General features: G+C 35.3%; 1 protein-coding gene across 3 annotated transcripts; it reads right to left on the bottom strand.

The window, feature by feature from the left end:
- Positions 1–633: 633 nt before the first annotated feature.
- Positions 634–26,768, bottom strand: LOC107724531 (protein kinase C and casein kinase substrate in neurons protein 1-like). Of its 3 annotated transcripts, none has more exons than XM_016533507.1 (10): positions 26,695–26,768; positions 8,319–8,432; positions 6,979–7,135; positions 6,563–6,798; positions 5,329–5,484; positions 4,695–4,870; positions 3,628–3,748; positions 3,400–3,530; positions 3,114–3,304; positions 634–1,404 (listed from the first exon to the last, which is right to left on the bottom strand). In XM_016533507.1, exons 2-10 carry the CDS (start codon positions 8,376–8,378, stop codon positions 1,295–1,297), a joined length of 1,338 nt encoding a protein of 445 aa, XP_016388993.1. In that variant the 5' UTR covers positions 8,379–8,432; positions 26,695–26,768; the 3' UTR covers positions 634–1,294. The 3 variants fall into 3 exon arrangements, with proteins under 3 accessions (XP_016388993.1, XP_016388994.1, XP_016388995.1); XM_016533508.1 differs by lacking the exon at positions 26,695–26,768 and adding an exon at positions 18,502–18,657; XM_016533509.1 differs by lacking the exon at positions 26,695–26,768 and adding an exon at positions 13,358–13,615.
- Positions 26,769–27,166: the final 398 nt, after the last annotated feature.

The following is a 27,166-nucleotide window of genomic DNA, read 5'->3' on the forward strand; positions in this document are numbered from 1 at the left end:
CTGCAATCCTGACCTCTAGTGGTGACCCAAAGCTTTGTATTTCACTCATTTGCATTGGTCTCAGATTCATGAGGTTTTTTATTGTGAACTTGAATGGAACAGTTACTACACTGACATGAAGAGTAAAATACATCAGTCCAGTCTAAACATACAGTATATATACATCACCTCCTCCATCCACAATCCATATCAGCTGAGCCTGAGCAAAGCTAAAAACATGACAAAAGAAATCACCATAGATTATTATGAACATTGTTGCGCTACAGTAAGGAGTTTGCCCACTGAATCAGTTATGGATCGCATGTTAAAAGACACACCCAGTCTCATAAACAAGCTCAAAAATTCTGAATTTGTATCATTAAATCCAAAACTTCCACCAGCAGTCCTTTACGATAAGGATATCAAAAAAAAAAGAAAAAAAAAAAAGTTTCTAGACACTTCTCCAAAGTTCTGCACTCTTTTAAGTGAAAACTTACAATTTGTTCTTTGTTCACAATTTTTTAAAAATAGGTTTAAAAAAAGAAGAAGAAAAGATAAAAAACAAAACAAAGAAAAGTGAATTTAAGGTGTTTTGTGGCATTATTTACACTTGGAAAAAAAATCATGACGCATTAAAGCAAAACTGACCCTATTTACACACGTTTCTGGTCTTATTGTGCACAATTCGTCGAGAAAAATATGTAAAAAAAATAAAAATGCTCCGCCTCTACAACAACTCTCCTTGTTGAATGATGTCATCAAGCCCCACCCCTCAACTACATGGATCCATTCTAGTATGTAACGCCCTCTTTTCACATCCAATTAGCATAAAAGCAAGTCCCGCTCTACATTTTTCTCATTGAATATCCATAAATACCTCAAATTATGTAAGCGAAATAGATTGAAAATGCCGTTTCATGTTGATACAGGAGAAAGAGCCACTAGGTTTAACACAGAACCTCCACTTCAAAATAAAAGTCTAGTATACACATTGCATAGCTGATTCTCGCTATGCTAGGCTTCATGGACGTCATCACATTAATATTGTTACAGGAGACCATACGCGAACACATGTCAGCAGCACAATAATTCATACTGAACATGGCTACATAGACGCACAGAATCATTCCCTGCTCTCGCTGGGGTACGATATGTGTTTCGGATACTGTAGGTTTTATTCGTTATGGTATTAAGGAAATGCTGCGTGAAGCTTCTCAGCAAGTCAATCAGGCAAGGAAATTGTCGTTTCTCTGAAATCTCGCATTCGAGCAGTGCGGGGTAAAGTCTTTAAGGCCTTCTTCACCGCACAAGGCAACTAAACGGGCTCGGCGTAGTTAGCTGGGTACAAGCCTAGCTGACCGCTGTCCAACCGGCCTCTGCACCAACCCTGGTCGTCCTCATCCTCCAGTTTGGTCAGCTCTTCTCCTGAGAAAACATGGACCTATGGTTAATATGAGCAGATAAAATGCAAAGATGGGCATTTTTAAGAATAAAACACTGATTTTGTAGTAACTGTGCTAGTTTCATGCCTCTTGTCTTTTGATCCATTTTTTCAGGGTTCTTTGATGAATAAAATGTTTGGGTTTTTTTACATTTAAAATAGAGTCTATTTTAACATTATAAATGTCCTTACTGTCACTTTCAATCAATTTAATGCATCCCTGCTGAATAAAAGTATAGTTATTTTTAAAAATCAGCTAAAATTTAGTTCATCAGCAGTTCACTGGCATATAGAACATATAAACAGAAACTATGTTTATGAATGCTTTATATTCATAAAAAAGACGACTTAGATCTAGATTTTAAGGATCAAACACTGATTTTCTAGTAGCTGTGGTAGTTTCATGTCTCTTGAATTTTCTTTTCACACAATAAAATTATAATTATAAAAATATATTTAATGTTCATTTATTTATTCTGGCAAGTGTGCATTATAATATACATCTGACTGTACTTTAGCCCTTACGTACATTCATAACACAGCTCACTATTCGAATATTAAAAAATGTTTTGAGATATTTATATAACATTTGACTCACAGTAAGAAAACAGGTACAGTTTAACATTCCCACAACCAAAATGGAATTTTTTGAAAACATTTATAGAACATAAATTGTAGGCTATAACATTTTCATATAAAATATAAATAATATAAAAAATAAAAATATTTCTATTTCAAAAAAATGCTGTTCTTTTCAACTTTCTATTCATCAAAGAAGGTTTTCACAAAAATATGAAGCAACACAACTATTTTCAACATTGATGATAATAATAAGCAGTCTCTTGCGCAGCAAATCAGCATATTAGAATGATTTCTGAAGGATCATGTGACACTGAAGACTGGAGTAATGATGCTGAAAATTCAGCTTTGATCACAGGAATCCCTGATCTACACCATGTGTGACTTGAGTCAGCGTGACTCCATCATGGTTCCTCTTCACCTTCTCTTTCTTATTAATGGAGTGGCTCAGCTCTGGGTTGAACTCCTGATCCAGAGACAGGATGGATTATGGGTGATATTCAGTAACTAGCACCAGATATGTGGCGCTGCACATCCTCACAGATCCCACATACAGACTTTACCTCAAACTGCGGCCAGTTCATGTGCATGCCTGGCCCGTGGACGTTGCTGAACAACTTGAGGTCTTCTTGAGCACTGGCTGAGGCGATGGTTCGCTCTAGTTCCCCGTAGACTGCAGCATAGCTGTAGAGATTGAATTAAAGAGATTATTAAGAGACTGATGACTGGTTTGGTAAATGCAATTTTCTTATATATTCATGTATTTCCTATTTCAATAGGAAGTTGGGGCAGGGCATTGAAAGGCTATTAAAATTATAATTTGTGAATTTTGTATATGGGCCAGCATAAATATTTAGAGAAAGACTGCAACTTATAAATCATATAGTTTGGGGTCGGTATGATTTTTAATGAAAAAAGTCTATATAATATGTAATGTGTGTGTGTGTGTGTGTGATTACAGTTTATATTATATTCATATACAAAACAGTTATTTTAAATTGTAATAATATTTCACAATATTACTTCTAGCCAAGGCTGTATTTAAAACATCTTACCAGTCCCAAACTTCTGAAGGGCAGTATGGGTCTCACAGGTTTTGATTGGTGATTCTCACCTGCTTTAAATGTGAGCTCATCTTGTTCTTGGCCCTCGTAGTCATACAGCGCTCTCACTCGCACTCCTTTACTCTCCTCTTCGAACGGATTTTCACCGCCATTTGTTTCGCTGGCTGGTTGAGCCGCAGGCGGCTGCTCGTCATCGGACCATTCGGCAGAATACTGCTGGTTCTTCTCAGAACTGCTCACGCTGAAGAGCACAACCAGATGAGAGAAGCTCAAGTTAAGTTTCTTCGTAGATGAAAACATTAACAAAGAGCTTCAATAGCACAAAAGCATCAGTACCTGCCCCGGTTTGCAGTCTGCGGTGTGCCCTGATCTACACCATGTGTGACTTGAGTCAACGTGACTCCATCATGGTTCCTCTTCACCTTCTCTTTCTTATTAATGGAGTGGCTCAGCTCTGGGTTGAACTCCTGATTCAGAGACAGGATGGATTATGAGTGATATTCAGTAACTAGCACCAGATATGTGGTGTTGCACATCCTCACAGATCCCACATACTGACTTTACCTCAAACTGCGGCCAGTTCATGTGCATGCCTGGCCCGTGGACGTTGCTGAACAACTTGAGGTCTTCTTGAGCACTGGCTGAGGCGATGGTTCGCTCTAGTTCCCCGTAGACTGCAGCATAGCTGTAGAGATTGAATTAAAGAGATTATTAAGAGACTGATGACTGGTTTGGTAAATGCAATTTTCTTATATATTCATGTATTTCCTATTTCAATAGGAAGTTGGGGCAGGGCATTGAAAGGCTATTAAAATTATAATTTGTGAATTTTGTATATGGGCCAGCATAAATATTTAGAGAAAGACTGCAACTTATAAATCATATAGTTTGGGGTCGGTATGATTTTTAATGAAAAAAGTCTATATAATATGTAATGTGTGTGTGTGTGTGTGTGTGCATATACTGTATATACATATAGGTTTGGGGTTGGGAAGATTTTTTTGTTGTGTCTTTGAAAGTCTGTTCTGCTCACCAAGGCTGCATTTATTTGATCAAAAATTACAGTACAAACTGTAATATTGTTAAGTATTATTAAAATGAAACAGGACTGTTTTCTATTTAAATATATTGTAAAATGTAATTTATTCCTGTGATGCAAAGCTGAATTTTCAGCGTCATTACTCCAGTCTTCAGTGTCACATGATCCTTCAGAAATCATTCTAATATGCTGATTTGCAGCTCAAGTAATATTTATTATTTCATAATACATACAATATTATGAATAATACCTTTACTGTCACTTATTAATTGAATGCATCATTGCTGACTAAAAAGCTATATAACTATATATATATATATATATATATAAATATATATATATACAGTGGGTACGGAAAGTATTCAGACCCCCTTAAATTTTTCACTCTTTGTTATATTGCAGCCATTTGCTAAAATCATTTAAGTAAATTTTTTTTCCTCATTAATTAAAAGTTTCATTCCTCAATAGGACACTAGCATATAGATGACCTCAAAAGACATCAAAAACCAGAAATCAAGTATGTTTATGAATGTATTATGTTCATAAAAAGACAAGACTTCAGACCACCAGGTTCAGGTGATTTGAAGCTTACCTTTGGCTCTCGGTGAGGTTAAGATGGCGTTTGATATCCAGAAGCACTTCCCGGAGGAAGTTCAGCCTCTTCTCCTCAAACTGCTGGCACTGCTCAAACACCACCTCCATGTTCTCCATGTACTGCGGCGTGCACTTGCTGAGCTCATCAAGGCTCTTCTCGTATTTCTCTTTGGCCTGAAACACAAAACAAACAGCATCTTAAATCCTCTGACTTGCTGCATATGAGACTCCTCATTTATGCAAATGTAAAGAGGTGAGCCAATCATAACAGAGAGTATTTGCATAAAGTTCTAAAAGTTCAATTCTGACCCAGTTCATGGGCCAGAGAGGACAAAAAATGGTCATGTTTGGTACACAAAACCTGCTATATTATAAGTGGACTGCAAAGAAAAAAATATGAAATAGTAAATTCAGGTGGATATATTAAATAAGAAATAAGGCAATTTTTAGACACACTGAAATAATGAATATTTGTCAGGGAAATGTGATTAAGTGTCATGAAAATAATGACAAAATGCAAAACCCATTTTAGGTAAATATATTTCATAAGAAATAAAACTATTTTAGGACAATTAAGATTTTTTCATATATAATGCATGTTGTGCATAATATGCATTATTTCCTTGCCTGACCTTTTGAACGTCGTTTTTGCACTTGTCTAACTTCTCCTGGAGTTTCTTTTGCTGATCTGATGTGACTGATGCCTCTCCTTTGCTATTGGCCTCCCTTGTGGATGCAATTTTTTCTTCTTTGCAGGCCATGTGGTACGCTTTCTTTGCTGTTTCCAACTGCAGATTGAAGATAAGATGAACTTGATAAGCATAAGCAGTTTAAGGCAATTGTTTGTTGATTTGAGCAAAGATATTTTCAAAATGACTTGCAGTTCCAAGTCAGGACATAACATTAAAAGTGCATTAAGTCAGTCTTTGTCTATGGCTATATTTGCAGTAGAATACTAGTGCGCTGCTTGCTGCGTATGTGAAACAGAACACATTACTTAATGACAAACATTTCAAACAGTAGTATGCCGCCATGCATTACGTGTTTAATTCATGTTTTATTTTGCATGTTTAAATCAAATATTTTATTGATATTGATTCCGTTTCCATTGTCACTCTAAAAATGCAATGTAAAGTTGCGCACATTGCATTCTGGGATATAGCTGTCCCACACATTGCTCTTTTGTATACTACACATTTAGGCAAATATACTCTAGTATTCCATGCATACAGAAAATATGCACACTATGCACAGTATGAACACTATTTACATTCCAAATTGCCTCTAATTCATCAGCATTTATGGGATTTCACTTAAGGTCACAAAAATAAGAAGCTGATTTTTTTTTTCACAAGACATTTTTTGAAAGTAATATTTATGTTTTTGATTGGAAATATTACTTGGTGTGCCTTTAAAATCTGTAAATTTTAAATGTGCACACTAATGTTCAAAATTTAGGGGTTTGGGTTTTGAAAGATGTTTTTTTTTTCTCACCAAGGTTGCATTTATAAAAATGGATAACAACAGTAATATTGTGAAATATTATTACAAATTAACAGACTGTTTTCTATTTTAATATATTTAAAATTTTAATTTATTCCTGTGATCAAATCTGAATTTTCAGCATCATTACTCCAGTCTTCAGTGTCACATGATCCTTCAGAAATCATTCTAAAATGCCATTTGCTGCTCAAGGAACATTTCTGATTATCATCAATGTTGAAACAGTTGTGCTGCTTCATATTTTTGTGGAAACCATGATGCATTTTATTTACCAGGATTCTTTGAAAAATACAAAGTTCAAAAGAACATCATTGCACATTGCATATTTAAAAGAGAAAGTGCCACAAAGCTCTGTCTCCTCACCTCTTTGAGTTTTTTGGCCCAAGGTTTCTGGGCTTTCCGGAAACCCTCTTCTGCCTCTTTGGTTTCTTTGAAGCCGCCCATCATTTGTTTGTGGTAGGCCTCTTTCTGCCAGTTCTTCACCTTCTCTAAGTCCTCGTTCAGCAGGTTATTTTTCACCTCCTGGTGCAAGTCGCTCACCTTTTCTGCTTCTGTCATCAGAGCGACCCAGGCTCTCTCCAAAGTCCCGTACTGCGGCCCTGCGAGCGGCAATAAACAACGCATTCAAATTGATTGAGTGAGAAAGCGAGGGCAAAAGAGAAGTTTATTTAGCTTAAGAAGCAACAAAACATTTGCTTTCAAGATTGTCGCTTTAAATCTATTCAAGGATTTCTGCACAAACACGGTTCTCCATGGTCACATCATCAATCATTCAGCACCTCTCTCCACCAGCTGCCTCCACCTCTTGGACCAGTCGGTGAGCTGCTGCGCATAGGCCTTCTCGATCTTGGCACGCTCCTGGATGCAACTCATCATGTCATTGCAGAGTCGATGGCCATCCTCGATTCGCTTTACTGTACGCTTGTAGTTCCCAACCTGAGAAACATTGATACATTCTGAAATAGGTCAAGTCACGGACAGGGCAGCAGTAAAGCATTAGAGCTAAATGATCTGTAATTCAATAGAAAACCGTGACTGTCCACTTCTTCAGTGTCCTTGGTTCCATATGGATAAAAAAAAAAACATACAACAAACAAATGTAATCTACAAAAATGTAATCTAATCTAAAATAATAATAAAACTAAATCTAATTAATTTAACCAACCAATAAAATTTGGATTTGAAATGAAAAAAGTATATTAAAATCATCAAAAAAATTGTTCTCTCAATAGTTTTATATTGTTATATATACACTGTATATGTATAATATACTTGTAATATATATATTTATTACATAATACTATACATGATATATCATGAAAAAATGATATAACTAATATAAAAAAATTACATAAAAATTATAAATATGAAATTGCATAGTGTGTGCCGTATGCATACTATATACTACAGCGATAGTAAGAGTAGTATAACAGTATAGATATAGCCCATCTTCTTAAACAAACAATAAAACAAAAATATAAATTATATAAAAAATAAAACATCAAATTAATTCTTAATATATCTAAATTATATATAGACATTTTAGGTGTAATTATTTATTTGATCAATTTTTATTAAATATCATATATTTTATAATTACATAGTTTAAGAGCATCGGGATACTTAATTACGTAATTTGGAAGATCTCTCTTAGGATTATGCCAGAAATTGTATTCTATCAAACACATTTTTATATGGAGTCAAAATGATATTTACTTGCTTGTAACAATCTCAAACCTCACGCTAGGTCTGGCTTGAAAGCTTTATATTATCTGTTAAAAATTGATTTCTCTGTGGAGAAAGTGAATGGGATCTTACTAGAGTCTGCTCTATAATTTATGGCAGATAAATCAACAACAATGACACAGTTTTACTATGTTAATACCATGCTGATCAATATAATGTTTGGTTCCCTTTGGCTGAATGACACACTTCCACATCACTGAAAGTCGATTAGTCAATATGATACAACATCACGTGACAATCGCTAACAGCATGTTCGGCATCTAATCAACCACCAGCGCTTCACAGCCGTAGTTGCCTGTGCATGCCTGGACAAATGAGATATGTGTGATTAATAATATTCAAAAACAACATGTAGTAAGATTTTGAGCCTGACCTCCCAGAAACTGTCCGTGGTCTCGTCGGACATGGCGGACTCATCGTAGGCACCCGACATGCTGTGAGATTTGGCAGAGCAGGACTGAAGCTAACAAATGAAATTCACCATGTACTGCAGAAAAGAGAAAATGACAAAAGTGATGAGAACATAAGCACTATTGTGCAAAAACTTACCAAGAACAACAAAGTAAAGTATTTTACCCTCTATACCAACCTAACAGGACCTCCTACACGAAAATGATGCTTTGTTAAATACATTTAAAACATCAAAATGTCAAGTTGGACCATGCATTTAGTAATTTAAAAGAATAGTTCACCATAAAATGCATTGGATCCTCTGCAGTGAATGGGTGCCGTCAGAATGAGAGTCCAAACAGCTAAAAAATCATCACAATAATCCACACCACTCCAATCCATCAGTTAACGTCTTGTGAAGCGAAAAGTTGGTATGAAACTAATCCAACATTAAGACGTTTTAACTTCAAACTGTTGCCTCCAGCTAAAATATTTCTGCAGTGAAAAGGTTGTCTCTTCTGAATCATGAGAGAAATCTGCACAGATCAAGCACTGTTTACAACCAAAAACAGTCAAAACAGCTCTAAACAAAGATGCTGGTGGATTTTAATGAGCGTTATTATGAATTATGAACTAGTATTTTGGCCAGCTGGGTAACATACTTGTTCAAACGGTAAACCGGTTTAAATTACGGACACGGTATGAAAAAATAAATAAAAATGGCATACCGGTACAAGCGGCTAAGCAACGTTAACTGCATACACTTCTGACTAATGATTGGAGAACTTTTAGAACTATTGATAACACACAATTAATGCTTTAACCAACTGTAAACGGCTGTTAACAGAGGCCAGAGACGCTGAAGACGAACGTGAAGAGGAGAAAACACTGTAGCAGAGCAAACTCACTTCACCATGCGCAAAATATTGGAAGAAAATCTTACATGCTGAACTGGGAGTGGGGGTTGACATGAATGCATCCCTGATGGGAACTGGCTGTGTTCAGAAAAGTTTAGATGGTATTTTCTTTTCATCTTACCTCCATATTGCATATTAATGTAGTATTTAAAAGAGCAGCGCTGCTTTGTTTACAGCTGTACCCAAGGAAACGCTATGTCACAGCTGTTCCATAAGCGCCACCTGCTGGCAGAGAGTGAATTTGTTTCATTCATGTTTTATGTGGCATAATTTCACAAAGCTAAGGTCAGACCATTATGTTTTTGCTTCAAATTGTGAAATTATACAATCTAATTTACATCAAAAGCTGCTCATGTAGCATGTTTGTTTGGATCTTAATTGAAATGCAGTGGTTCTGTTTCATGCATTCTGATTCATATAAAGGCACAATCAGGGGGGGAAATGTGATAACCGTGAAGTCAGAATCCTAAAAAAAACAAAAAAACATTTAGTGCCCAGAACTAGCCAGGAGCGATAAAGTTGAAGTTAAAAACGTCTCGGAAATGTCTGGATTCGTTTCTTACAAACATGCAGTTTTTCGATATACTGGAGTGGTGTGGATTACTTGTGGATTATTGTGATGCTTTTATCAGCTGTTTGGACTCTCATTCTGACAGCACCCATTCACTGCAGAGGATCCACTGGTGAGCAAGTGATGGAATGCTACATTTCTCCAAATCTATTCCTATGAACAAATAAACTCATCTACATCTTGAATGGCCTGAGGGTGAGTACATTTTCAGCAAATTTTCATTTTTAGGTGAACTATTCCTTTAAATAGTCTTTTGTTTTGTGTTAGGCATGAATTTAGTTTTCTGAGCATTCAAGACTAATTTACAAACTTGCACAGATGTCCATAATGGGTGCCCTGTCGCTGACTACCAACCCAAGTAGCCTCTTCAATATTAAAAATGTCATTTGGTTACATGCCTATTGCTAAATCACTGACAAAAAGAAAACAAAGTGGAGCCCAAAACAGCCCTGGAGGAATCTTTTAGCAATCAAGTGGAAACTAGATCTGTTGTTCTGGACATGCACGCTCTCATGGATCGGCAAGGTTATTTTAAACCAATATAGTTCCTCCACTAACCCAAACCCAATATTTCTGGGAGTGGCGATTCATGATAAAGACCATCATTTCAACTGAATCTAAACAGAGACGCTGTCTGACAAAGCATGTCGCTGCGGTTTCATATACAACGCAGGGAATATTTGCAATAGTAATGGCTTGTAAGTTATATTGTTTTGTGTTTATCTAAACCCAGACAATACCTAATTGAATCTGTCGAAGGAAACTTAATTAAAATGTCATTTTTGCCTGTACAAAACATTCAATAACATGCTAATGTGACAAATTAGTAATGTAGAGATCTATGTGATTTTGTATATTCTTCTGTATGTATACGTCTATATTCTGATATTCTGTTTATTATATTCTCACTTAAAGAATAGCCACCAAAAGTCCAGACTTTGAACACAAAGGTGTCATCTGACCAGACTACACAAATGATTCAGTATGATTAAATCCCACGGCCACTTTATATCTGGCCACATTATGCCTGGAAACAAACACTCAGCTTCAGTTTGAGGCCTGATTGTATCATGATAATTTAACTCTCTATCAGTGATTGACAACCATCTCGTCAAAGTGATGGACATCAATCAAAGTGAAAACACTGAAGGAAATGACCGAGAACCCAGAGAGAAGAGACAAATCCAATGTCACAGTATACAAACATGACCTGAACGCACAACAACATCTTAAAACATCTAACATAACCTTGGGAGAAAATGTATGAATGCCATACTATGGCTCGCTGAAGGCGTACTAGGAAAACGAACAAAAACGACATTGACAAATGACTCAAGTGACTTCTGAGTGTTTGCAATGATAATAAAATTATAGGCGAGCCATGATGATGTCATGCCATTATTCAGACCTGACAAGATGAGACGTTCTGATTTAAGGGCCTCCAGTTATTTATTAAGACACCGGAAGGGGGGGCTGAATAATGATTGTGTCAACTGAAACCAATAAATGTGAACACAGTTCAGAGAGACAAAAACAATGACGTACGGCATAAATGCACCAAAATGAACAACAAAGAAATCTTAAATCTATACACAAATAAGACCTTTAAGTGATCTACATGTTGCACACAATCCTTTCTGTCATCTGATTGATAGTATCACAAAGCCTTTTTATCACTGTTCAAACGTCCACCTCCAGATTGTGGTTCACGTGTCTTTTTGCTGTGAAATCTTTACTAATTTTTATAAAGTAAATGCAAGAATAACTTACGAATATTGTTAGTAATGATGGTAACACTTTACAGTAATGTTCCATTTGTTAACTATATTTAATGCATTAGCTAACATTGAGCAATGCATTGTTACAGAATTTATTAATCTTTGTTAACATTAGTTAATAAAAATACAACTGTTCATTGTTAGTTCATGTTAGCTCAGGTCCATTAAATAATATTAACGTTAACAAATGGAACCTTATTGTAAAGTGTTACGGTAATTCTTCAAGATGAACACTTTATGGCCTGAAGCATCTTTGGTTTATTTAACTATCCATAAATCATTTTCTTTTAAAGGGGTCATATAATGCGATTTAAATTTTTCCTTTCTCTTTTAAGTGTTACAAGCTCTTGGGTGCATAAGAAGATCTGTAAAGTTGCAAAGACTAAAGTCTCAAATCCAAAGAGATATTCTTTATAAAATTTAAGAGTCAACCACACCTACCTAAAACGGCTCGTTCTAACACGCCCCCACGTCTACGTCACGATGTGGGAAGATTTGCATAACGCCGCCCAAATGTTCACACAAAGAAAGAAGGCGTAACTTTTATTCGCTGTGGTATTGTTGCTGCCGCCATGTCGTGAAGATGCTGGGTGTTTCGTTGTGATTCTTTTTAGCAACATCATATGACCCCTTTAAAAAGAAAAATCATGTTTTCTATTTATTTGTTCATCTCTCATCATCATGTATTGTATTGCATTGCATTATATGTTTTAAAACTACAAAGCTTTTATGATAAAGATTTTATGTAAGTATCTGCTATACTGTTATAATGATCTCATTGATTTATATTACAACCAGAATTTCTAACTTTTTGGTTACATAAATATCAGCATCTGCACAAAATTGCATACTTTTGCTCAGTTTGAGCAATAAACCTGAGGTCTTTTTTCTTGAGTTTGAGCTCCATATTCTCTTCTGCAACATATGTGAGACATAAAACCCTGATGTATCAAATACAAATGAAAAAATATATATATGCAGCTTTTTAAAAATATTTTGTCTAAAGCCATTTTGTCTAAAAACTTTACAGGGTTAAAGAAATTATTGTGCAAGTTGCTCAAAAACAGTTTGGCAAAATGGCCTCAATTTGGGCAGCATGTCCAGTTAATCCATTCAAACTGACGTGGCGGCAGTGGGCGGCGTTTTAATCATTGCACATGACTCTATTTGGCACATCAGACAAAAGAACTGTAAAAGAGGTTGGGCATCCTAAACTGTTGATTGACTTAGATCATAGCAACATTCAAAACATTGCATCACAAATTCATAAAACATGCCACATTATTTAAGATCATAAACTTTAATCACTTTCTATATTTAGATCACATTAAAATGTCTTCAAATAAGTAAGACAACTTTATCTTGGCATTAAATACTATCTTTATCTCATTTCAAATTATATGAGACAGTATTAAATAATACAAGCACATTCAAATACAATCTACACGCCAACAGATGGTCACTGCATGTATGAATGCACTAAAATACACACAAAAACAGAGACTCCAGCCATTGCATGTGTTAAAGTAACTCTGATAAACTCAACTAATCATAATTAAATGTATACCTTGAATGCAATGCAAGCAGCATGAAAGCGTCTGCCAAATGCATGAATGCAAATACGAGTCCGACAGTCATAAACAAAACCCCACGCTTCCCCCAAACAAAGCTCTCCTCCAGCACATGCATCATCTCCTCCATACTGATGACGAACACTCCAACCACGACAAAAGAGGAAAAGCAACAAAAGGCTCACCAATCCCCCGCGTTCAGCCAGGGCACAGGCTGCCTTCAGATCCCAGGCACGTGGGACCCTCCACCGCCAAAAAACAACCCCAACTGCTTCTCCGCTTCACACTTTTGTTCAGTTTCGCCTCTTTGTTCCTGGGTTAAGCGTTTCGTTAGGCTTTAGAGTAACTGAAGACGCAGTCAAACTCACTGTATGCTGGGTAGTTAAAAACGCTTCTTGGTGAAAAAAGTGGGTGTTCACAAGTGCAGCAGTTTGTGTGTGTGTGTGTGTGTGTGTGTGTGTGTGTGTGTGTGTGTGTGAGAGAGAGAGAGAGAGAGAGAGACTAATCACACTTGACTTGAATTATTCTGACAGAGTGAGGTGGGGGGGACTTGGGGTGAAGGGGGGTGAATTCAGCTTTAAGGCTTCTATTTATTTTCGACAAAAACAACACTGAAGACAATATTTGGTGCTATTTTCAACAGATTTCTTTTACAATTTTATAGCATTTTTATTTTATAAATTGTATTATTTTATTAACATATTATATAGCATATCTTATAATTATATAAAATTATTGGTCCCACTTTTTTTCAGTACATAGTATTTAAGGCCACCTAATATAAAGTGTGACCAAATTATTTAATTAATATGACAGTACATTAGGTTACACTAAAGTCATTTTTAAAGATCAGATCAGACTAAAAGACCAGACTAACTTGAGAAAGTCTCACAAATCTCACAGAAATTATATAAAATTCTAACTGTAAGATATTTTATATTGGATTAGAATTCAGCTTTAAGGCTTCTATCTATCTACTTGTTTGTTTGTTTTTTTTACAAAAAACGCTGAAGAGGTTGTTTGCACATGACGTCACTGATGACGCGCGAAATGCAGCTGGAGGGCAGGAAGTGATTTTTCTCTCCATAGGAATCACTAGCAGAAACTCCAAATGCTAGTGTTTTGCGTTGTTTATGGATGCTTAAATTGGCCAAACCGAGAAATCACAAGGAGCTTTTTAATAATTATAATTGTATAGCAATTTATTCCAGTTATACAGCAATATTATGATAAAACAATGTCATGAAATGATGGAAATGATGCTTTACAGTTATGTAATACTTATATATGTGAAATGTCATATATATATGAAAATGATAAAAAAAGACCAGGAATGACAGAACCGCTGGAACATTTCTTGACATTTTTCCATGACAGTATGTTAATGATTGATGAATGAGTTTCTGTGTTATAAAAAGACAGGGACATAATAATGTCTAGTGGCATGTTAACGACTGTTTACCAACCAAAGCTTAGCATACATTTCTCATTTCTCATCAGGCCAGTAATGCAGTTATAGTTAAAAATGGTCTAACCAGTTTGTTTGCTTTTGGAAATACCGAAAATGTATATTCTAAATATATACTACCTTTCAAAAGCTGGGCGTCTGTAAGATGTTTTAATGCTTTTGAAAGAAGTCTCTTTTGCTCACCAAGGCTGCATTTATTTGATTAAAAATACCATAAACCCAGTAATATTCTGAAATATTATTACTATTTAAAACAATTGCTTTCTGTTTGAATATGTTTTAAAATCCAGTTTATTCCTGTGAAGCAAGGCTGATTTTTCAGCATCATTACTCCAGTCTGCAGTGTCACATGATCCTTCAGAAACCATTCTGATATGCTGATTGCTGCTCAAGAAACATTTCTGCATATTATACAAACTGCATATTATTAAGCGGATTCATATTCTTGTGGAAACCATGATACGTTTTTCAGGATTCCTTAATGACCAGAAAGTTCGAAATCACCAGCATTTATTTGAAACAGAAATCTTTTGTAACATTATAAGTCTTTCCTGTCACTTTTGATCAATTAAATGCATCCTTGTGCCATGGCACAGAGCAAATTCAAGGGACAGTTCACCCAAAAACGACAATTCTCATATAATTTACTCTCCCTCGCGTCATTCAAACCCAATAGTTTTAGATTAACTATTCCTGTAACTCTTTTGACAAATCAGTAATCAGTTATCATTTATGTAAACCGTTCAGCATTACAGAATGTTCTGAGTAAAAGCCTCATCATCAGGTCTAAACAGTGATGAATGGAGTCTGACATCATCACAGATGCTCAAAGGAACGCTGCTACGGCTGTGTTCAGATAACTTATCTGAAGCTGATCGACTGCTGTTCAAAGTCTGAAGGTGTAGCACAGTTAACTTGTGTGTGCATGTCGACAGCCTTCAAACACTTTCAATCACAGCTAAAGAGAGAATGGAAATGATATCAAAAGAGATATGTGTTTCTACCAGGGGCATTTTTGCTACATATACTGTAAGTAAAATCTGCAATACATTTCTCTGGTATGCCTCAAACCACCAACCTCACATGAGATAGAAGCGAAAAGGATGGAGTGAAGAAAGACGTAATGAGAGACGGATGAGGAGCAGAACTGACTCTTATTGATCAGTCAGCAGGAGGAACAGCATGAGCAGCAGAAGAAGTCAAGCCTACACATACACACACTCAAACCAATTTAGCAGTTTTTATGGCAATGGTGTGGCTATGTGGGTGGTAAATAGCCTCTTAAAATGTACAAATATACACCATTTTTATTTTCAGTGCACATTTGCCATTTCTGAAAATGCAAGAGTGGCAGGATTATGATCAGCTGTTCTTCTGAGCCCAGGACTGATGAATAATTAATTGCCTTCAGTTAACGGATCACAGCGACAAACGATTCTAGAGTCCCTGCATACCCGCATACGTCAAAGCACTATAACTTGAGCCATGTGGGCTGTATTTTCTCTCGGTCGGCTGAAATGCTTCATCATGCATGTGTGATGTGACTTCAGATCTGATGCCACGGCTCATGATGCTGATTTCCTCATATACAACCACTTCAAGTTCTTGCAAAGGTCTCATAAGATGCTGTATGGACATCTGTTCTGATAAACAGCATAATGTTTTAGATGTCCAACAGTGTCACATGCTATATAGTCCATGGAAAACTACTTGAAACATATTTATTTTAGATCATTCTTGAATAGTTATCACGCATTGTTTGACATCACATCAATTGAGAAAATATCTGGAATATTTGTACTTGTAGAAATTTTTGTCAGAACTGCAAAAAAGAAAAGTGGTGATGTTTTTTTTGTGTTTTTTTTTTTATTATTACCAGGGTCCAAAATATGAGACCCCCACTGAAAATCCCTCTATTTTGCATTTTACTATCCTAATCTAATACAATATTTTAATATAAATGCATATAGACACTGTAAAAATGCTCACCATTTCTTTGCAATTCTTTGTAAATAGCATAAGAAGTTTCTGAGTGAAAAAATAATTTTAAAACAATTCTAATATGCTTTATTTTGTGGTATTTTATAATTTAGAATTTTTTGAATTTCACTATTTTTTTTTATAAATATTACAAATACTAAAATAATCCTATTAAAATGTGCAGATGTAACCTTAAAGAACAAACCTGTAACCTAATGCAGTCAAGTTGATTCAGTAATAATAAATAATAAAACAGAAGTTATAGAAAATTGAAAACCTACAACGTTTAAAAAAATGTTTATAAAAATTATACTAATTTTGTTAATATATTTTATACTTTTTATAATGTTACTTTTATAAATACTTCTATATTATACATTTTATTTTGTTTTATATCAATTTCTGGATTTGTTAAAAATGAAAATGTGCAGATGTAAGAATGTGCAGAAGCTGTTTCTCTCTGATCAGCATAAGCCAATGTAGTTTAAACAATTTTATAAAAATGTTTCAAAGTAAACCCTACACCAATTTTCTTTCTCCATATAAATGAGTGATTTTCTATCCCTTATTCTCCTCAGCAATGACCAGCTTCTCTTTGCTGTCTGCAGCTATAAATAAAGTATAATCAAGCGGCACCCTGCACCGAAACTAAACACCTCTCTCCCAAAAGCTCTCCACACGGCCAGCAAAAACAGGCCGGATGTCCAAACACAGCGAGGCCGCCGCTGACACGCTGCCCTGCACAAGTCAACACAATTTCAGCCTATCGGCTCTACATCGAGTTGATTAGAGCAGTCCTGAAAGGTGACGGTACTGAAATAAGAGAAGAGCTGAGAGGGAAACTTCAGCACATCCTCAAGCACGTCTGTGATACTGACAGAAAAGCTTCTCGCTACAGCAATAGGGGTTGTAAAAGCCCTGTAGATGACACACTCAATCATAATGCATGATGTCACTATATTAATGTGATACTTACAGGCATATTTGCATAACTGACGACTGACGTCACTGGAATTTCATTCATTCATCATTCACTATAACTCACTATTTTTCAGCTTTTGTCATCTTGACTAACATTCCAATAAATTACATTTCAACGCAAAATCAAATTAAAGAAATTATATTTTGAAAACAAATAAATTATTTTTTATGACATTATTTTTGTGATGATTAAGTACATTTTGTTCTCAAATTTTCATTTTTATAATGCATCTAGATGTTTTTTGTAAATAATATTATTATCAATATTGATTCTCAGTAGATTCTATTCTATTAATTACGTTGCTCTATTACATAAAAAATTATTGGAATGCAATTTTTTATTATTAAAATGTAGCAAAAATCAAAGCCAATACAACAAATATCATGATAAATAAATTATTAAAACAAATAATTAAATAAATGATTGTCAATAAATAAATTACAATATATCCTCATTTTTCACATATTGATAATCACATAAAAATTATATACACTGAAAAAAGTGTTGAATTTACTTTGAAACCATTTATTTATTAAAGTAAATTTAATAAATAATGACAAATAAATAGCAAGTAACGCTTTGAATTAAACATGAAATTTTGAAATCGAAAAAATGAAATTTCTTATTTCTAATTTCTTATGTACTCCAATTATCTTTGTTTTATTTACAAGCTTGAAAAATACTTTTTACAGTGAACAAGCATAATATAATATAATATAATATAATATAATATAATATAATATAATATTTCTTTTGATTTTGGTGTGAAATCTAACCTGGACATATTCTTGACAGGTTTCGTGACATTCACCCTTACATATGCTATAATTTACTCAAGACAGACGTTCAGTATTTGACTTAGACTTAAAATATTTGTTCAGTATAAGACAATGCCTCACCTGGTAAATCCAGCCTAAAAGAGAAAGATGTCCCAGGACCTGCGAGTGACACTGGATACTCCTGACATCAGACCAGTGTTGGACTAATGGGTGTGTCTAAAGCTGCCACAACGTAACTTTACCCACTCTCTATTACAGATACACACACAGTATATATTCATTTACAAACATTTGCTCTGACACACACTCATGCATTAAAGTGAACTTTGACAACCCCACCCAGCAAGATGGCAGACGATCAATGATTAGCCAGAGGTCAACATTACCACACACTGACTCTTAAAAAGACAGACACGATCTAAAATAAAACAGCAAAAATAATGTTTTTTCATATTTCAGGTCAAGTGTTCATTGAAGGATGCTATTTGTGACATGTTACACACCCCTTTTTAGTGCATACAGTTTAGTGCATACTAGTAAGTAAATTGGGAAGCAGGGTATTAATGCCCCAAAAAGTAGATGAGAGAAACATTTCTAAATGAGAGAATAAATATTTTTTTAAAGTATCGGGACTAATACTGATGGATACGCTGTTATTCAATACTGTGGTCAAAAAAAGGAAGCAAAATGGTGCTAATTGGCAACTAAAAGCTGTTCAGCACACAGTGGACTGGATCTCGCCCACCACAGGAACCAGTCAATAGCATTGATCAGGCCAGACTGAGGCCAGCAGATATCAATAGCTGAGATGCTCAGTGCTGAGACTATAACTAAAGGCCCATGTTAGTAGAGTTTGCTATAAGCTAGGCTATTGCTCATACTGAGGGTTAATGATTCAAACAAACCAATAACTTTAAGTACTTTTGTCCTGTGCTGTTTGTGCTGCAGACATAAATGATGCTTCTAACTCATGTGGCACAAGCACAATAAATGTTTTTTTTTTTTTAAGTGAGTGACGTGACATGTGGTGACCCATACTCGGAATTAGTGCTCTGCAAAAAATATCGTGTAGTCTGAACCCGGCATTAGTTTCTTTTGTATTTTGAAAACTGTTGGTAACAAAGCTGTTTTGGTTACCAATGACTTCCATTGCATGAACGAAAAAAATGTTTCTTAAATTATCTTCTTTTATGTTCCATAGATTACGTTAGGCCGTTGTAGCCTAAACATTTATGTGTAATAAATTTATGTTGAATTAAATAAAGTATTTATTTCTAAAGCTACTGTTTGTAATGCCTACTTAATACTTTCTCATTTAACACAAAAATAGCTTTAAATAATCTTTTTTCATTTTTTTTTCTTTTAAAAAAGAGGGAATCAAAAGAGTTATCTCGCTCGTCTTTTCGTCTTTAGCCAGCTCAGCGCCTCGAGTCAGGTTAATTGCACTGGCTAATTTCCAAAAGATGAGCCTCGCAGATTCACTCTGCTAATGTCTTGCCAATTTCACATGAGTTCAAACCCAGTTCACGCTGACAATAGCCTTTTCTTCACCTTCAGAAGTCCAATTTTCTCCACGACCCAAAGGGAAATTCAAAGGGTGCTCTTCTATTCTGTGCCTAAATAACCATATTAATGTTCAGGCTGTGTATTTTCTCTCTCGGTTCGTTCCTCAGCATGAAATCCAATCTAAGAGCAGCTCACTGCAAACCGGATACTAATGAAAGCCACATAAATGAAGCATAACAACTAAAATGAGCAGTCAGCAGCTACCAACAAATGAGTTTTTAGGCCGTTACATTATTTCACAATTTCTTTGCATAAGATAGACCCGTACATGCCTCTCTTGTCCTCACGCTTGAGCCTCTGAACACAATAAATAGATATCTACCACACTATTTCTTGGCTCCTGTTCTGTGCATTCAAGTGTGAAATACAGAGGCTGACACAGCACAGAGCATCCATTACCAACACTGCATTCTCACACACACACACACACACAGCCCTGAGCTCAATAACACTAAAGTGACAGGATCTGTTTGACATGAGAGCCAACAAATGTTGACTGCAGTCACACTGACTGGTGTACTTTTAACTAGAATAGCATTAAAAGATAGTTTAACCCAATCATTGAAAATTTGCTGATATTTCTCTCACCCACTGGCCAACTAAGATGTATATGAGTTTGTTTCTTCATGGGAACAGATTTTGAGAAATGTAGCATTCCATCATTTGCTCACCAATGGATGCTCTGCAGTGAATGGGTGCCGTCAGAATGAGAGTCCAAACAGCTGATAAAAACATCACAATAATCCACAAGTAATCCACACCACTCCAGTACATCAGTTAATGTCTTGAGACGTGAAAAGCTGTGTGTTTGTAAGAAACAAATCCATCATGAAGACATTGTAAACTTCAAACCGTTGTTTGCAGCTAAAATACAAGTCCTCTATCCATAATGTTGCTTTCACCAGTGAAAACGTTGACTCATCTGAATCAGGAAAGAAATCTGCAGGATTAAGCATTATTTACAAGCCAAAACAGTCCAAAACAGCTCTAAACAAATATGTGGGTGGATTTTGATGTGAGAGACAACAGGAGATGGACTTTTTCACTGGAGGAAGCGTTATAGACTCGTATTTTGATCAGTAGCAATGGTTTAAAGTTAAAAACATCAATGATTTGTTTCTTACAAACAAGCAGCTTTTTGCTTCTCAAGATGTTAATTGATGGACTGGAGTGGTGTGGATTACTTGTGATGTTTTTATCAGCTGTTTGGACTCTCATTCTGACGGCACCCATTCACTTCAGAGCATCCACTGGTGAGCAAATGATGTAATTTCTCCAAATCTGTTCTGATGAAGTAACAAACTCATCTACATCTTGGATGACCTGAGGGTGATGAATTTTTTAACAAATTTTCATTTTGGGGTGAACTATTCCTTTGAAGAATGCTGAAAAGAGAAACTTTGAATATAATTTAATTTGGAATAATCTGACAACAATGACATAAATATTTTTGCCTCTTTAGCTCAAATATTCAGGTCCAGTTAATGCATATGCATGATCAATAAGCTGGTTGGCTTATTTAACTTAAAGGCAGGATTTACGTTCCCACAGCAGCCATAAAAGTGATACAATTTATGCAAAACAACTGCATTAGATAATGACTTTGTTCGTTCCTGCATTTGGCAGAGGCAAAGTTTAAAACACAGATTTTGGAGTTTGTTCAAATCCCTAACTCTTAGTATCAGTGTTATTTTAGTATTATATAGATATATTGGAGTATTTATTCATATTTTTAATTAGCTTTTATTAGTATATTTTCCAGTCTTCGTTTTCATGTAAGTTTTAGTGTTTTAGTCATTTTTATTCGTTTTTATAATATTTGTTTAGCTTTCATTTATTTTTGTTTTAGTTTGAGTAATTTTACTACTTCAACTTATTTCAGTTATTTGCTAAGACAACATTTCAAATTTTCATTTTAAGTTTAAGTTTCACCTAATGTTTATCTATTTTTATTTCAGCTTCACTTCAATCTGTGATTAATAGTTAAGATTAATTTGTTTCTGTTAACATTAACAATACCACTAAGCAACAGCGATTCCTGCCAATAATAAACACCTCTGATTAATGGAACTCAAGTGCTATGTTAGTGTTAGTGAAACACAAAAGCTCCACAGCTGTGTTTAGATTTGAACATCACAGGTGATGCTTTGTGTAGGAAAAGAGTCATAAACTGAGAGTGATTCATTCATTCACTGAATCCTCAAGAGAGCGATGCACACTCCCTTTATCTCTCTCGTGCATGTGTGTCTTAATAATGTGTTGGAGGGGTTGCGTAACTGCTAACAGCAATGATGACAGTCACACCCCGGAAAAGCAGCACCACTGAGGCTCTGAAATCCATTTGAATGAAAAAACACTCTTAAAAATAGACGATTCAAAAGAGGGGTTTCACAGCAATGCCATTGAAGAACTATTTTTGGTTCCCCAAGGAACCTTTCAGTGAACAGTTCCTAAATGAACCGCTTTCGTTCTTAGTGTGAAGAAAATTGTAATAATCTAAAGAGCCTTTTTCCTCTATAAAGAACCTTGGAATGGTTCCATGGACGTTAAAGATTCTTCATGAAACCATTGACGCCAATAAAGAGTCTTTATTTTTAAGAGTAGAGAGCATTCACACAATGAGTGTCCAATAATATACAAATCCAAAACAGTTTGAAACAAATATGTGTGTGGATTTTGATGTTAAGAGGACAACAGGGGAGGGATTTTTTCACTGGAGGACGTGTTATTATGAATTACGGACTCCTATTTTGGCCAGAAGCAATGGTTAAATGGTACGAACATGCAGCTTTTCACTTCAGAAGGCATTAATTGATGGACTGGAGTGGTGTGGGTTACTTGTGGATTGTTGTGATGTTTTTAACAGCTGTTTGGACTCTCATTCTGACGGCACCCATTCACTGCAGAGCATCCACTGGTGAGCAAATATGACTCATTTCTCCAAATCTGTTCCTAATGGACTATTCCTTTAAGAGACTGAAGTATACAAGAATTACTCTCAATCTTGGCAAATTTTAGTCCGTAAAAAGAAGCCTAGGAGAACAATGGAGATTTTATAGAGATCTCATTCATGATTTTTCTTTCTTATGGGTGGGGTTGTGGAAATATCGAACAAACTGCACTTTGTTCCCACATCTTTTTAGCATCCGTGAGGCACAAGTAAACATCTTCAGAGACGTTTAGAAACCGAGAAACGGATTATTTATATCGGATCGCTGCAGACTTGCCGCTTGGCAATGTTCAAAGCATAAATCTTGCATCTCTCCTCGGCAGCTCATTGGTGTCTTCTCTCAAGCGTCTAGTCTCAATCGATATGTCCTACCATCCACCTCTTCAATTAGTTTCTCTCTATCTCTGTCCATCTCACAGACAGACAGAAACTTGGGCAAGACTGCAGAGAGAGATCAATGCAGGATCTCGCAGCAGCCAATGCCGTATTTGAGCAGATTTGCACGTGTTCATGTGGTAAGGCAAGGTCACAGCGCAGCTGATATCCACACCGGCACAGACACACATGAGAATCTGTCAAAAAGCAAGCCAGCCTCCTGGTAATACGACGCTGGAGAGCTGCAGCAGCTGAGATCTTGTTGCATGGATTTCCTAAGGCTTCAAAGAACAGCGTAATCTATCCTATAAAAGACGTCATACAGGCCTGAACTCTTACAATTCTCTCTACTGGTTCTTCGCAGCAGCTCAGGTTCAAATTTGACCAGAAACAATGTTCTGATCATATATCTGTCTCTTTTTACCAAAGAATTCTGTTCTTCCTATACTGTCTAAATAAAGACGACAAAAATATCACATTTTATAAAGTCCTATACTGAAACCACACATTGATTTGAATCATGTAAATAATAACAAAAGAATAGCAAATACTTTTTTATAAATATAATGTACAAAATACATTTATTTTATAAATAAAATAGTAAATTTATTTTATACATAAAACGTGAAATTCATTTGAATAAAAAATACCAAATTACATATATAAACTACTGAATTGATTTTATAAATAAAGTGCTAAATAACTGTATATATCATACAAAATTACTTTTTAAAATAAACTACTAAATATACTTTTATAAATACATTTCAAAATTGATTTTATTAATAAAATACTAAATTACATTTTGAAAATAACTACTGAATTAATTTTCAAAATTAATATTTTCAACATTTATTTCGCTAATAAAATACGTATTACATACACACATATTTGTTAAAAAAATACAAATTAAATTTTTAAAAATCTACTGAATTAATTTTGAATTTTAAAATAAAATGCAAAATTAATTTTTTTAATAAAATACCATATTATATGTTTAAATAAATCACTGAATTAATGTATGAAGTTAATTGTATTAATTCAATATCAGCTTACATTTTCAAATAAACTACAGAATTATTTTAAAAATAAAATGCTACATTTTTATTCATAAAATACCAAATTGACTTTAGAAGTATACTTGAAAAGTATTTTGTAAATAAAATGATTAATTAATTTTACAGATAAAATGCTAAATGCTATAAATAAAACACTAAAATTAATGTAATAAATAAAATGTGAAATTAATTGAATTAATAAAATACTAAATTAATGTTCTAAATAAAACTATTTTATATTATTTTCATTATTATATTCTTTTTTTTTAAATAAAATATTAGATGGATTTCATAAAGTACTGAATTAACTTTAGAAATACAATACCAAACTGATTATACCAATACTAGGTAGCAAATAAAATTAGCAAAAAATGACAAATCAGAGTAACAGGAATTAGCACTGTAACCAGGTCACAGGTTGGAATCCCACGTGGGGTGTAAAGGGTGAAAGTAGGTACCCGGGTGATAAAATCTGTGCCTTTGAGCCTGACCCTTGACCCCAATCATCCCTAAAGTGAGCAATGACATGGCCCTGCTGAACTCTGGGTCATCCTTCACAGTGACAGGCGTTTGACCATGAACTTGCCTAGACTGATAAAATACAAATGATTCGGTGTGGGTTATGCAACCAAACAGACACATCATTCAGAACGGAATAGTGTGCTCCTCACTGCATACCGAACAGTATACAAGTATCTGATACATTAGGCAATATGCAATGTTAATCGACTTTCTAAAGGAATTTCAGCAGAGTTTTAAACTGAAGCATATCTTTAGATTTTTATCCCACAGATAAGCGTTCAGTCTGTAAGGCCCTTGTATTGTACCTTGAGTTTAGCTAAAAGCCTCTAAGGACATGCTCTCCTTGGTTTTAGTTGCCATCTGAAGCTATATAGGGGCTGAAGGACAGATTCAGAATGAGATTTCAACAATATAACCAGCAAGGTGAATGAGTCCTCCAACACAATCCAGTTAAAGAGCTACTGTATACTTTATGGCTTTGACTTCATCAGGTGAAAGGACTGGGGGGGAAAAAATATTTTCAGCAGTGCTGGCTTGTGCAACATGTTTTCTTACATATTCTTCAGAGCAAATGTATGGAAGTCTGTTTCTGGCATGGAATAAAAAAATTAATACGTTTTTATCTCACAACTCTGACCTTTTTCTCGCAATTCTAAGAAAAAAAAGTAAGTATTGCAAGATATAACCTCACACTCTAAAAAATGCTGGGTTAAATATAACCCATGCAGCGCTGGGTCAAAACAACCCAACCGCTGGGTCAAAACAACCCAACCGCTGGGTCAAAACAACCCAACCGCTGGGTCAAAACAACCCAACCGCTGGGTCAAAACAACCCAACAGCATTTCATTTTTCTCAGAACTGCAATTTTATTTCTCACAATTCTGAGTTTATATCTTGCAGATGTATCTTGCAAAAGACAGAATTGATAGAAAAATGTCAGAATTGCAAGAAATAAACTTAGATACAAAAAAGTCTCAATTGTGAGATTACCTTTTTTGTTTTTGTTTATCCTGTGAAACAAGCTTCCATACAAATTAGATGAAAATGTAGAAAAAAATAAATAGATATAACCAAAATATATATATATATATACTTAAGATTAATACTAAGCACTACATAGAATCTAAAGTACAAGAAATGCCAAATTCCCCTAAAACTGCATAGAAATCACAAGCTTTCCCTGGCAGACCAAATACGAACTGACCCAGAGCTAAAGAGTTCAGGTGCCAAGGGACGATTCAGGACCTTGGACAGTTCGAGAACCTCCGAGGGGAGGATTTCACCTTTGACTTGAACAGAAGATGTCAAAAGGACATCTGGTGTCTGTGAAGCAGCAGTTCACTTCAGACACACACTCACATGAGTATTTACTGTTGGTGGAGACAGATGGGATCAGCGATGTAAGACCAAACTAAATGACAACCATCAGACATTTACTAATCAGATAACACACTGTTGTAATGATTCATCTTCTTTACAGCTATGAGACCTGCTATTGATTTATTAAAGCAGACCTTTTGAGTTTATCATGCAAGAAGACAGTAAAGTCTCCTTTGGGAGCAACAGAGATTGCATTTACTAAAACGGTCTATTGTGGATCTCAGAATAGAGGACAGGGATAACAAGTGCCTTAAATTAGATTCCTAATTTCGCATGCCACTCCAAGCTGTTTCAATGGCACCATGTCTAAAAACCACTCAGCATTGCGAAGAACCGCAGCGTTCTGCGCAAGCGTTTAGAAATAAATGACATAACGCAAGACAAGACGTCTGTCCGCATATATCGACACGCAACCTCATTTCTGCTGCTAAATAAAAACAAAATCATGCGTTAAGACATACCAAACACAGATGAACGAGAATCCAGGCTCTCTGTGATCCACACGAACCTCCACTCTAGTCAAACACAATAACGGTGAGCTGTCTGATTCGGTTTAGGGAATTGGTTCGTTTTAGCGAGTTGACTCAAATTCACCGAGCCTGTTCAACAGTTTCATGTAATCAAATAAGTATTTCGATAAACATTTTGTTGAACACGGAATGCTCAAATATTTGCTGTAACCATACAGTCTTAGCTGCAGTGAAGCGGTTTACAAAGGCATTGCGAAACTGTTCAAATGAATCGGTTCGAATGAACGATTCGTTCGCGAATCGAACATCAGTAAAACACAAAGGTATCGGATGAACACAGGCAGTGTTGTGCTGCGGGTGTATCAAATGGGGGATGGTCAGCCAAGAGACCCACGTTACATATTAATGACTTTTACTGAAATAAGCACCCTACTAAGATCAACGAATATGTGAAATATATTTG

Source organism: Sinocyclocheilus rhinocerous, unplaced genomic scaffold (assembly GCF_001515625.1).
Source record: "Sinocyclocheilus rhinocerous isolate Xijiao unplaced genomic scaffold, SAMN03320098_v1.1 scaffold1206, whole genome shotgun sequence".
In the NCBI taxonomy this organism is placed as follows: domain Eukaryota; kingdom Metazoa; phylum Chordata; class Actinopteri; order Cypriniformes; family Cyprinidae; genus Sinocyclocheilus; species Sinocyclocheilus rhinocerous.